At 36.8% G+C, this 12632-nt stretch overlaps 1 protein-coding gene across 5 annotated transcripts in view; it reads right to left on the reverse strand.

Moving 5' to 3' along the window:
- ADGB (androglobin) overlaps positions 1 to 12632 on the reverse strand; it is a 159176-nt gene that overhangs the window by 107855 nt on the left and 38689 nt on the right. For all 5 annotated transcript variants that reach the window (XM_027603366.2, XM_027603363.2, XM_027603364.2 and 2 more), the window contains one exon: positions 530 to 669. In XM_027603366.2, the coding sequence (XP_027459167.2) occupies positions 530 to 669 (140 nt within the window). The remainder of the gene's footprint in view (positions 1 to 529; positions 670 to 12632) is intronic.

Raw genomic sequence — 12632 nt, forward strand, 5'->3', positions numbered from 1 at the left:
ATATGAGTAGTTTTCATCACGAATGTGTTAAAAGGGACCAATGTTACCAAAAATATGAGGAACATATTGACATCCCTCAGAAGAGTTCAGGTTTTCAAGATTAGTAAATTATTGCTGCATATACAGAACTAAAACTTGAACTGGATTCCAGGATATATTATTTGGCATTTAGATGAACCAATATTTCCCCCTACAAAACAACTTTCTCACACTAAGCTGAAACATTATTTTTCAGGATTACTTGCCATTCATCCTAAGAAAGCATTGGATATAGAATAATTTTTGAGTATTTTCTCTTGGGGGGAATATTGTCTTATTGCTGGCTAACCCAATATTTCAAATTAGTGGTTTTGGCATATTCATTTTTATATCAGAACATTTACATCGTTTGGAAAGAAAACTCCTTTAAATTGATTTTTAAAAATAAAGATATGCAATATATCTTGTGATATATCTCGTGATAGATGTATAGCTGTTTGTTGTTTTTTTGTTTTTATATAAGTGAGTGATCATTCTTCCTTCTACATACTCAATATTTGCCAGTTTAATGATAGCTTTACACAGAAGCATTGGCCAGAGTTCAAATTCATAGGTTGTGGCTGGAAGCAATAGATTGTTGTCTTCATCAAAAGGCAAAAAGTCATCAATAGTAATCTTTCTCCAGCAACCCTAAACAAGAGAAGAAAGGAATGCATCAGTGACTTACATTATTTTCTCTCATCCATTGTTGTACATCACTGATGTGACTCTTTACTGTTTTTTAATTTTACCTTAGCTTCTTACATCTAAAAGCCTGGCATACTGGTTTTCAATACTTCTGTGGCTGAGAATTTGAGTTGATTGTTTTATTTAATGTCAGCACATCCCTATCTATATCAACAGTGTCACTATTTCTGATGTCTTGTAAACACATTCTTGGGTGCCCTATCCTACATAATGTAGTCAAAGTGTTTCAAATAGCAGAACCAAAACATTATATGGCCATGGATAAGTTTGGCCATAATTAAATAACTCAATATAGTCATAATACAAACTCTCCAAATATAAGTAATTATTGTTTATCCTGCTAGACTCAGTGATATTAAACTTCCAATTACCAGATTGCTTCTACTCCTAATTAAAGATCTAATTCTTAACATGAAGTTAATTAATACTTTATTTAATAAAATCATGATTTATTTTCCTGTATACATATTACTTCACAATTAAAAGTTTAAGACAAATGATAACACTAATGATTATGAAGTCAAAAAACTATATATTTTTTTAATTTTGGTTTTACATGCAAAATTTTATCATGGATTTATTCTTTTGCCCAAGAAATATTTTCAGCAGTAACGCAAACATTGTGAATCTAAAGATCTGCAAAATACATGGCCTAAACCATTGCATTGCTTACAGTCTAGTGAGGGAAGGCACATATGCAAACAATATCAAACATAGTATGTTCAAAGTGTTCTAGGACTGGAAAAGAAGGTGTGACAAATATGGTTGTGGAAATCTTCCCAAGAAGGTAACATCTGAACTAAAGATTCAAAGAACAGTCTACTTTTCCCAAGCAGATAGGAGCAATAGGGTGAAACATGGTTTCTTTGCATGGCACGTGTAACTCTGAACTCATGTTGCATGTCTTTCTTTCTTCCCTAATGGAGGATATAGGGCAAGACAGGGTTAAGGCACAGGTGTTTAGCCACTCTCTCTTCTATTTTCAAATGATATGACCCAAAAGAATACCCAATGAAATAAGTCAGATACAAAAGGACAAATATTGTATACTTCTACTTATATGACATATCTGGAAAAAAGCAAATTTGCAGAGGGGCGCCTGGGTGGCTCAGTCATTAAGCGTCTGCCTTCGGCTCAGGTCATGGTCCCAGGGTCCTGGGATCAAGCCCCGCATCTGGCTCCCTGCTCAGCGGGAAGCCTGCTTCTCCCTCTCCCACTCCCCCTGCTTGTGTTCCCGCTCTCGCTGTGTCTCTCTCTGTCAAATAAATAAAAAATATCTTTAAAAAAAAAAAGCAAATTTGCAGAGAAAAAAGACATGATAGAGGTTACCAGGGACTGGGAGAAGAGGGAGATGAAAAATTACTGTTTAATAGGTACATACAGAGTTTCTGTTTGGGATGATGAAGAAGTTGTAGAAGGAGATAGTCTTGATGGTTGTACAACCTTGTAAAAATATGTAATGCCTCTGAATTGTACATTTTTAATGGTCAAACGCTAGATATTACATCATGTATATTTTACCACAATAAAAAAAATAATAATAACCATTCCTATTCTACACTTTAATTTTCAAAAAAAAGTTTTGGAAGGAACCAACGGATCCCTATGAAGGAAAAGTTTTAAGCCAACATAGGAACTTAAGTTAAACCAGTTCAATAACTATCATCTGCTTCCGGCTGACCAATAACATATTTCAATTGAGAATGCTTGATTGCTAATGTACAGTCTAAACAGATGAACTGCATGATATGTGATTGCATCTCAAAAAAGCTATTATGAAAAATAACTGGGATAAGTGTTCAATATTACATATCTAAAACATAATTTAACTAGACATAACAATTTTCTTAGGAATTTTTATCATTCTTTGATATTAATACGTAGGTTGGGTTGCTTCTTTAAAGTTTATGAAGAAATTAAATTATATATATACAGGGGCACCTGGGTGGTTCTGTAGGTTAAGGGTTTTGCCTTTGGCTCAGGTCATGATCTCAGGGTCCTGGGAGCCACATGTGGGACTCCCTGCTCAGAGGGGAGTCTGCTTGTTCCCCTCCCTCTGCTGAGGCAGAGTTCCCCTCACTCGTGCTCAGTCTCTCTCTCAAATAAAAAAAAATCTTTAAAAAATATATTATATATGAATACATAATATAATATATAAATATATAATATAAATATTATATATGAGATGTCATCATAGAACATTGAATTTATTTATTTTAGTCCTTATCATAGAATACTGAAACAACTTTTTTTTAACTGCATGTAAATGACGTATATTGGGCAGTTTTTACTGAGTTTACTGTGTTAACACCACATAATTTTAAATGACTACCAAAATGTTTTATTACCTAACATGCTTATGAAGAAGGATGCCTCCTTTATTAATATAAATATAAATTACCAAGTTACTTTAGAATGCAGTCGTGTTCAAATTTCAGTATCTCCCACACTTGAATTCTAGGTCAAGATAACTAAATGGCTACATAAATTTATATCCTCTTCCTCCTATGACTATGCTAAAGGGATAATAAAAAAATGCTTTTTAATTAATCGCATCAATCACAATTACAAAAGATCAGGGACAGAGATTTGAGCAAATACCTGAATGAGCGTAATTATATAGAGAGGACAGAGCCCTGACTGCACTCCCCCACCTTCACCGCAGTAACAGGTGGTACCCCTTCCATACAGGGCCTGAAGGTGGACTTCTGTGCCTGTCCTCAAGTAAACAAGGTGGTTTCTCTCCCCAGTGGAGTCAGTGGGCAGAACTAGGACTCCCATCTTCCTCCTGCAGTAAAGAGGAAGTGCTTTCTGCATTAGTAGAGCCTGTTGGAGGAACCCTTATTTCCACACTCTACCCAGGCAGGAATGAGGCAGTACACTTCCCTTCCTCAGGGGGTGCTCAGGATACTGTGGGACGGAGTCTTATCCATCTGGTTAACAAACAAGAGTGGCAGAGCCAAGTAGCATTGCACAGGCTTTGTAAACTAAATTAACATTTGAAACACAGCCCACAGAAGTGAGCCAGGATGTGTACTCTGAATCTAAACAGGTTGACTATGTGCTAAAATAAAAAATTTAATTAGAAAACAGTCATAGAACGCTAAAAATATCCAGGAAACTGTCCAAAATTACTCATCATGCAAAAACCAGGAATATCTAAATTTCAATGAGAAAGTGAGAAAATACAGTCAACAGACCGCAATACCAAAAGGACGGGGAATTTGGAATTTTTAGTTAAGATATTTAAAGCTGATGTCATAAGAATGCCCCAGGAAGCAATTATGAATACTCTTGAAACAAATAAAAAATAGAATATCTCAGCAAAGAAATAAAAAATATGAAAGAGGAAACAACCAGAAATTTTGAACTTAAATAAAACCTTCATAGGGAAAGGTCAAAACAGGATGTAAATGACAAAGAAATTAGTGAACTGGAAGTTAGTTCAATAAAAATTATGAACAACAGGGGCACCTGGGTGGCTCAGTGGTTAAGCGTCTGCCTTCAGCTCAGGTCATGATCCCAGGGTCCTGGGATCGAGCCCCGCATCAGGCTCCCTGCTTGGCGGGAAGCCTGCTTCTCCCTCTCCCACTCCCCCTGCTTGTGTTCCTGCTCTCGCTATCTCTCTCTGTCAAATAAATAAATAAAATCTTTAAAAAAAAAGGAAAAGAAAAAATTATGAACAACAAGGAAAAGTAGATGTTTTTAAATGATATGAACCTCAAAGATCTGTGAGACTATGAATGAAGATATAACATGCATGTCAACAGAGTCCCCAGAAATGAGAAAAAAAAGGAATGGGAGTCTGAAAAAATATTTAAATGAATAATGGCTGAAAACTTTCCAAATTTGTCATAAGACATGACTCTACAGTTTCAGGGAGCTCAGAATATCCCAAAGAGGATAATCTCAAAGAAATCTACACCCAGACACATCACATTCAAATTCTGAAAATCCAAGACAAAGAAAAAAGCTTTAAAACAGCTAGTGAGAAAAGAACACTGGATTGCTCTTCAGAAACCACAGAAGCCAGAAGGAAATATCCAACTAGTTGTCAATGCTGAGAAAAAAGGCCTGCCAACCCACAACACTGTACCAGTGAAAATATCCGTTAGGAATAAGGGTGAAATAAAACATTTTCAGACAAGGGGCATCTGGGTGGCCCAGTCGGTTAAGTGTCTGACTCTTGGTTTCAGCTCAAGTCTGATCTCAGGGTTGTGAGATCTAGTGCCAAGTCGTGTTCTGTGTTCAGCGTGGAATCTGCTTGAGCTTCTCTCTCCTTCTTCTCTCTCCCCTCCCCCTTGAACTCTCACTCACTGAAATAAATAAATAAACCTTTAAAAAAAATTTAAAAAAAAAAGTTAAGATAATTTACTACCAGAAGACTGGCCCCAAAAATGATGGTGAAAGGAAATTCTTAAAAAAAAAAAAAAGGAAATGGAAGAAATCTTAGGACATCAGAAATGAAGAAAGAGCAAAGAAAAATATAAACATATGTATGGCTAAATACAATAAAGTATTCTTTGCCTCTTGAGCTGTAAAAATTATATTTGACATTTAAAAGCAACACTTATGAGCAGGTTCTGAATATGTATAAAGAAAATATCTAGATAGCTATGCTATAAAGGGAGGGGGATAGAGGGTCCCAAATGGTGGTAAAGTATCTATATTTCCGATCTAAGTGGCAAAATGCTATTACTGGACTGTGATAAGCTAAGCATGTATATTTTAATCCCTAGAACAACCACTAGGAAAAAAAGTAATACATAGAGATATACTAAACACTAGAGATAACTCAAAATGGAATCCCAAAGAATGTTCAAGAAACACAGAGGAAAAGGGAAACAGATACCAAAAAAATAAGTAAATAACAGAAGTAACAGAGTATACAAATAATAAAATGACAGACTTAAATCCCAATTATATCAAATGTAAATTGCACACAAATTAAAATGTAAGAGTAACTTGGATATACTTATAAAACTTAAGAGTTTGTATATAATTGAGTAATTCCACATGTAGAAATCCCAGAAAAAATAGTCCTATAAGCGGGCAAAAAAATATACACAAAGATGCTATTTTACAGAATTGGTATTGGTAAAACACTGTTGTCATAATCTAAATGTCAAGATGAAATTAACAAAATATGTATGGTAATTGTTACATTTGAACAAAGGAGTACAAGGTAGATCAATATATATATTAGCATAAATAATGCCCATAGTTAGGGAAAAAATACATTACAGAACAAGAAGTACCATCCCATTGTTGCTATAAATTATATATAGTAGTTTACATATATTTAAAAGAAAAAAGTTTAGGAAGATACACATCAGTCATTTATTGTGATTGTCTATGTAGGCAGAATCATAATGAATTTTCATTCTCCACTTTGAACATTTTTTTTAAAGATTTTATTTATTTATTTGACAGAGAGAGATAGCGAGAGAGGGAACACAAGCAGGTGGAGAGGGAGAAGCTGGCTTCCCGCTGAGCAGGGAGTCCGACGTGAGGCTCGATCCCAGGACCCTGGGATCATGACCTGAGCTGAAGGCAGACGCTTAACAACTGAGCCACCCAGGCGCCCCCTCCACTTTGAACATTTTAATAATGTTTGAACTTATTTTACTAAAAGCATTTACAATGTTAATGATAATGAAATAACAAAAACATTTCTATTTTGGAAAAAGTAATTTAATGATAGAAAAATAATTTGTCATGGTCTATATCTTGAAAACACTGTTGTTCAAGTTTAAAGAACAAAAATGTCACTGGGCGGGAGAGAGTTTGTTTCAAATGCTGGAGTGCAGGATTTGGCCAGAGACTGTCTCAGGGGGGTCTGGGCTGGGGCTCGGGAAGCAAAAAAGGTAGTGCTGGTACTGGTGGTTTTCTGCACCTTACTGTCTAAGAAACTCTGAATTTGACAATAATTCTGTGCTTAAAAATGTAAGGGTCTATCAGAAACAAAAGCTAACACTTTTTTTTATATCAATAGATTGATGGCAGCTGGAGAAAATTTTTGGTCCCAATGTGTGTGTTTTCCCTGTTTATTCAGAGACAGATGAAAGCACCAGGACACTCACAGCAAGGCTGCCAAGAGCAATACATGTTTTGAGTGGAAAGCGCTCACTTAATTGCCTCTATCAAGGAGCCAGAGGAATGCTGAAATCGGAAAGTACCTGACCCGGCTGCAGGTGGCCCCAGGAGTGGTAATACCACTTCCAGGTGAAAGAAGAGAGGAACTTCTCTGTTTTATAACACTGTTCTTCATGCTACTCAACAAGTATTTGTCTGACTGATGTCAAAGAACCTTGATGCTAGGTCCTTAGAATCCAAACTGGAAATAGTAGAAATACTTTCATGGGAAAAATGAATGCTGGTGTAAAAATCTGCACCTTAAACGTCAGGTGGAGAGTTTCTGACAGGTTGGTTTAACTTCAAAGAATGATTAAGATAAATGTTTGGAGGGACAGCAGGAAAGCGTAAGAACATATATATGCAATAAGGCAGAGAAGGAAAATCAATGTCCAATAACAAAAAGGTGAGCAAGCATCAAGAAATTGGAGTCAAAAAAGGAAAAAAAAAACAGCAAGGAGAAGAACACTCAAGGTGTAGGAGATGTGACATGGCAAGGAAAATATGTAGAACCAAGATGTGTCCAGCTCCTTATACTGTATCAAGCAGTAGAAGGTAACAGAACTTATTGTTATGAATATGTTTCTTAAATATTTGAAGTGAAAAACAAAGGATAGACATATAAATACTGAACTAGAATTAGAAGGAAAAATCAAAAATTAAATTGTGTATGTCTGGAAAGAGATTTTAAAAAAGAAAAAGAAAATGTTTATCTTGTCAGAAAGAATTTCTTCTAATTCTTTACTACACCTGTCATGCACACAGATGTTGACTCAGCCCTACCACCGGGGAATTAGGTAGAAACAGGTAAAAATTTTTGCCCCTAGCCCTGAGAGAACAAATTTCTACCAACCAGAAAACCAGGTACCATCTCTCTAGCACATGAATGTGGTCTCTGAGACAGCAAAGTCCTTGTTTGTTGTCCTGTAAAAATTGCATCTATCTGCCTATTTATTATCACTGTTATCGGTATTCTATATCCTTTCAAGGACTACAATTCCAATTTTAAATAATAGACCAAAGTAGGGGAAAACTAGCAGGAGAGTATTGTAATCCGGCTTGTGTATTTACCTTACAAAAGGAACTGGAGTTGTATTTGCAGATTACATGATACTATACATAGAAAATCCTAAAGATTTCACTACAAAACTATTAGAAGTAATGAATAAATTCAGTAAACTTGCAGGATACAAAATTAATATATAAAAATCAGTGTGTTTCTATACACTAATAATGAAGTAGCAGAAAGAGAAATTAAGACAACAATCCCATTTACTATTACACCAAAAAGAATAAAATACCTAGGAATAGACTTAACGAGGGAGGTGAAAGACCTGTACTCTGAAAACTTTAAAATATTGATGAAAGAAATTGAAAATGATGCAAATGGAAAGATATTCCATGCTCACAGATTATAAGAATTAATTTTGTTAAAATGTCCTTCTTACCCAAAACAATCTACAGAGTCAATGTAATCCCTATCAAAATACCAGCAACACTTTTCACAGAACTAGTATAAATAATAGTAAAATTTGTAGGGAACCACAAAAGACCCAAAATAGCCAAAGCAATCTTGAGAAAGAAGAACAAAGCTGGAGGTATCACAATCCAAGATTTCAGGTATACTACAATCCTTAGTAGTCAAAGCAGTATGGTACTGGCACAAAAATAGACCTACAGATCAATGAAACAAATAGAGAGCCCAGAAATAAACCCATGTTTATATGGTCAGTTAATCTACGACAAAGGAGGAGGCAAAAATACATAATGGGGAAAGGACAGTGTCTTCAACAAATGGTGCTGGGAAAACTGGACAACTACACGCAAAAGAATGACATGGGACCACTTTCTTACACCGTACACAAAAATAAACTCTAAATGGATGAAAGGCCTCAAAATGGATTAAATGTGAGACCTGAATTTATAAAACTTCCAGAAGAAAACATAGGCAGTAATTTCTCTGATATCAGGGGCGCCTGGGTGGCTCAGTCGTTAAGCGTCTGCCTTCAGCTCAGGTCATGATCCCAGGGTCCTGGGATTGAGCCCCGCATCAGGCTCCCCGCTCCGCGGGAAGCCTGCTTCTCCCTCTCCCACTCCCCCTGCTTGTGTTCTCTCTCTCCTGCCTCTCTCTCTCTCTCTGTCAAATAAATAAATAAAATCGTTAAAAAAAATTTCTCTGAGATCAGCTGTAGAAACATTTTTCTAGATATGTCCCCTAAGGCAAGTGAGACAGAAGCAAAAATAAACTATGGGACCACACCAAAATAAAAAGCTTTGCACAGAAGACAAAGCCTTAAAAAAAGACAACATACTGAATGGGAGAAGATAGTTACAAATGATATATACAATAAGGAGTTAATATTCAAAACATATAAAGAATTTATATGAGTCGATACCAAAAAACAAATATTCCAATTAGAAATTGACAGGGAATCGAAATAGACATTTTTCCAAAGAATACATACGGGTCAACAGACACATGAAAAGATGCTAAACCAAATGCAAACCAAAACCACAATGAAATATCACTTTACACATGGCAGAATGGCTAAAATAAAAAAGACAAGAAATAGCATGTGTTGGAGAGGATGTCGAGAAAAAGAAACCCTTGTTCACTGTTGGTGGGAATGTAAATTGGTGCAGCCTCTGTGGAAAACAGAGAGCTGTGGAAAGTGTGGAAAGCATCTAGAGGGCTATAGCTTCTTATATATTTTTACATACACTAATGAATTCACTAAGAGGATGGGGCATGGGATGCTCCATACTCGGTGCTCTAGAGAAAAATGAAGCAGGGACAGGTCAGATAAAGTGTTAGGGTTTCAGATATGGTGTAGAGTAAAGGCTTCAGAATGGGTGTTTTTAACACTAAAACCAGAAGATACTCAGGCATTGGCTGTTGGGTTCAAAACAAAAAAGTATTGTCCAAGTATTCCATATGTAAGCAGATTATCATTCATATAACAATCATATATAAAGGAAAATAGACCTCGATATTTAAAATTACCCAAAATATGCAGGATATATATTCTAAGTGAATAAAATTCTGGAATGCATATTCCAGCTGAATGAAAGATGAATCAAAATAAAAGACTCAAGAGAGGAGAGGGTGCAGCAGTATGATAAGCACTAAACCCTTTTATAGAGAAAAATAAAGGATACATAATTATAAATGTGTTCAAAGATAAATACCAATAATAATGTTTATTCAAAAAGCCTGTATGCCAAGAAAATATTGAAGCAAAAGAATATTAGGCTGATCTTGTTCTAAAAAATCAAAACAATAAATTCATAACAACTAAAGCAATATGATATTTAAGAAGGACAAGAAAAGGGGCACCTGGGTGGCTCAGTCGGTTGAGTGTCCAACTCTGATTTCAGCTCAGGTCATGATCTCAGGGTTGTGGGATCAAGCCCCGCGTCAGGCTCTGTACTGGGCGTGGAGCCTGCTTGGGATTCTCTCTCATGCTCTTCCTTTGCCCCTCCTCCCACACACTCTCTCTCTCAAACAAACAAAAAAGGACAAGAAAAATAGCAGAAGGAAATCGAGTCCAGAAACAAAGACAAGTCCATGTTAGAATGTAGTGTATGATCAAAGTGGTTTTTAAAATTAGTGGACAAAAAGTGCAATATTCAATATATAATCTTAGGGCAATTAGCTGAGCCTTAAAATAAAAAATAAACCAGGTCTTTATTTCTTGCAGTAGATAAATCAAAGGCCCAAATATTTTTTTTTAAAAGCCTGAAATAGTAGATAAAATAAGGGGAAACATTTTTTATATTCTTGAGATAGTGATATCTAAATTTATTTATTTTTTTTAAAGATTTTATTTATGTATTTGACAGAGAGAGACACAGCAAGAGAGGGAACACAAGCAGGGGGAGTGGGAGAGGGAGAAGCAGGCCTCCCGCCGAGCAGGGAGCCCGATGCGGGGCTCGATCCCAGACCCTGGGATCATGACCTGAGCCAAAGGCAGACGCTTAACGACTGAGCCACCCAGGTGCCCCAAGATAGTGATACCTAACTTTAAATAACATATACGTCCTAGACTCAGTAAAGAAAAATAATGCCCTAATCAACTACATAAAAATTACAAGTCTCAGTTGGGTGGAAGATGTAAGGTTAAAAGACAAATTTCAAAGCACTTCTACACCCACATTATGTGGTTATCTGCAACACACAAGAGAACACTTGCAACTCCATAACAAAACTTTAAATAACCTGTTTTATAAGTAGGTAAAGTATAGGTAATTCAAGAGGTATATAAGGGATGTACAGATTTGATGGGATGCTAGAGGACTGTGCATCAGAACTTGGCAGGAACTAAGTACGTTTGGCAAAGGACACACAGCAAGGCCATGTTGCAGGAGCAGGGGACACAGCCTTGTCACCATCTCTGTGTGTCCCCTCCATTTTTACATCCTCACCTAAGAATGGTTGTTGAGCAAGTAAGCACCTGGTAAGCTGATCACACGCTTTTCCCCTGGCTCTAATGAGAGGCGGAAAGAGGAGGGATCTGATAGGATGGCTTTCATAGTGGAAGGTAATAGCAATGGGAAAGAGTAAAGGAAGGAATAAATGGAAGAAGGTAAGATACTAATAGTGTTGAAAATCTACTCCTCGTCAGGACTTTTGCTAGGTTCGTCTACATAACTACCATATTTTATCTTCATCTGTATTTTTTCCATGGCATGGTTTGGTGTCTATTATCTTGAGGCATGTGGTCCCTTTGCCTCTGTGTGCAAGGGACCCTGAAGGGTCCATGGGGACCAATAAGTGGATCTAGAAATGCCGAGAGCCAATAAAGCTTTCTCTCAATCTCAGTGAGCAAGAATATGGCCTTGCACTTCAGCCACGAGCGCCAACAAATTGCCTACAAAAATAATTCATCTGGAACATGTTGTATCTCAGTGCTCAACAGCTTAGCAGCAGTCCCCACAAGCCATTCCTCAGGTGAGAGCAGTGAGGAACCAGAAGAAGCCACTGGACATGCGGCCCCTCTTTTCCCCAGGGCTCTCTTATCTAGACTCCTTAAATGATGGGTTCAGAATGAAATTTCAAATTAGAGTAAATATTTTTTTTGAATTCTGAATCCAAGTGGGTTTGGGCTTATGAGGAATCAGTACCGTTAAAGAGAAATAAATCACAGTTTCTTTGTAAAACGGAATGAAGTGTTAATAAATGTTGGCCTCTGTCCAAAAGGAAATTTGCGAAGAAGGAAGGATGTCAGGAAGCAGAGAAAGAGAAACTAACAGGGCTGGTTTAATATTCCACTGATGCTGCTTTGTAATACTTAATAATTTTGAACTCACTCCCACCTCAAGTGTAAGCAAATGTATGGGAAATGGGGGAGGGGGCAAAGACCCAGGCATTTGGCCTCCTCCCTCTTCCTGTGTTTGCCTTCACTCTGTAATCCCTCAACCATGTCCACATATGCACGGTGCATCCACCTTCTTAACACCATATCCTCACTCTCATTCCTTGGTGCACATTAAAACTTTGAACTCTCGTCTGCCAAATCTGCCTCCTGTAACCAAGGAAGATAAAGACATTTAGGAAGTCATTTTCTCTCCTCGCAAAATTTTGACTTTCAAAGTCTATTGTCTTGCACTGAACATCAAACCACCAAAAATCCTATATTAGAGATCAGTGGCTAATATTACCTTCTTCACTTTTACCTTCTGCTGTAATGATCCCATTAATTCCTAAGGGCTGGCCTTTCAGCATTCCCCATCCCAGGAAAGATGGATGACTCTGGCTCACTGGGGAGAGT

The sequence above is a fragment of the Zalophus californianus genome, chromosome 7 (assembly GCF_009762305.2).
Source record: "Zalophus californianus isolate mZalCal1 chromosome 7, mZalCal1.pri.v2, whole genome shotgun sequence".
NCBI lineage: Eukaryota > Metazoa > Chordata > Mammalia > Carnivora > Otariidae > Zalophus > Zalophus californianus.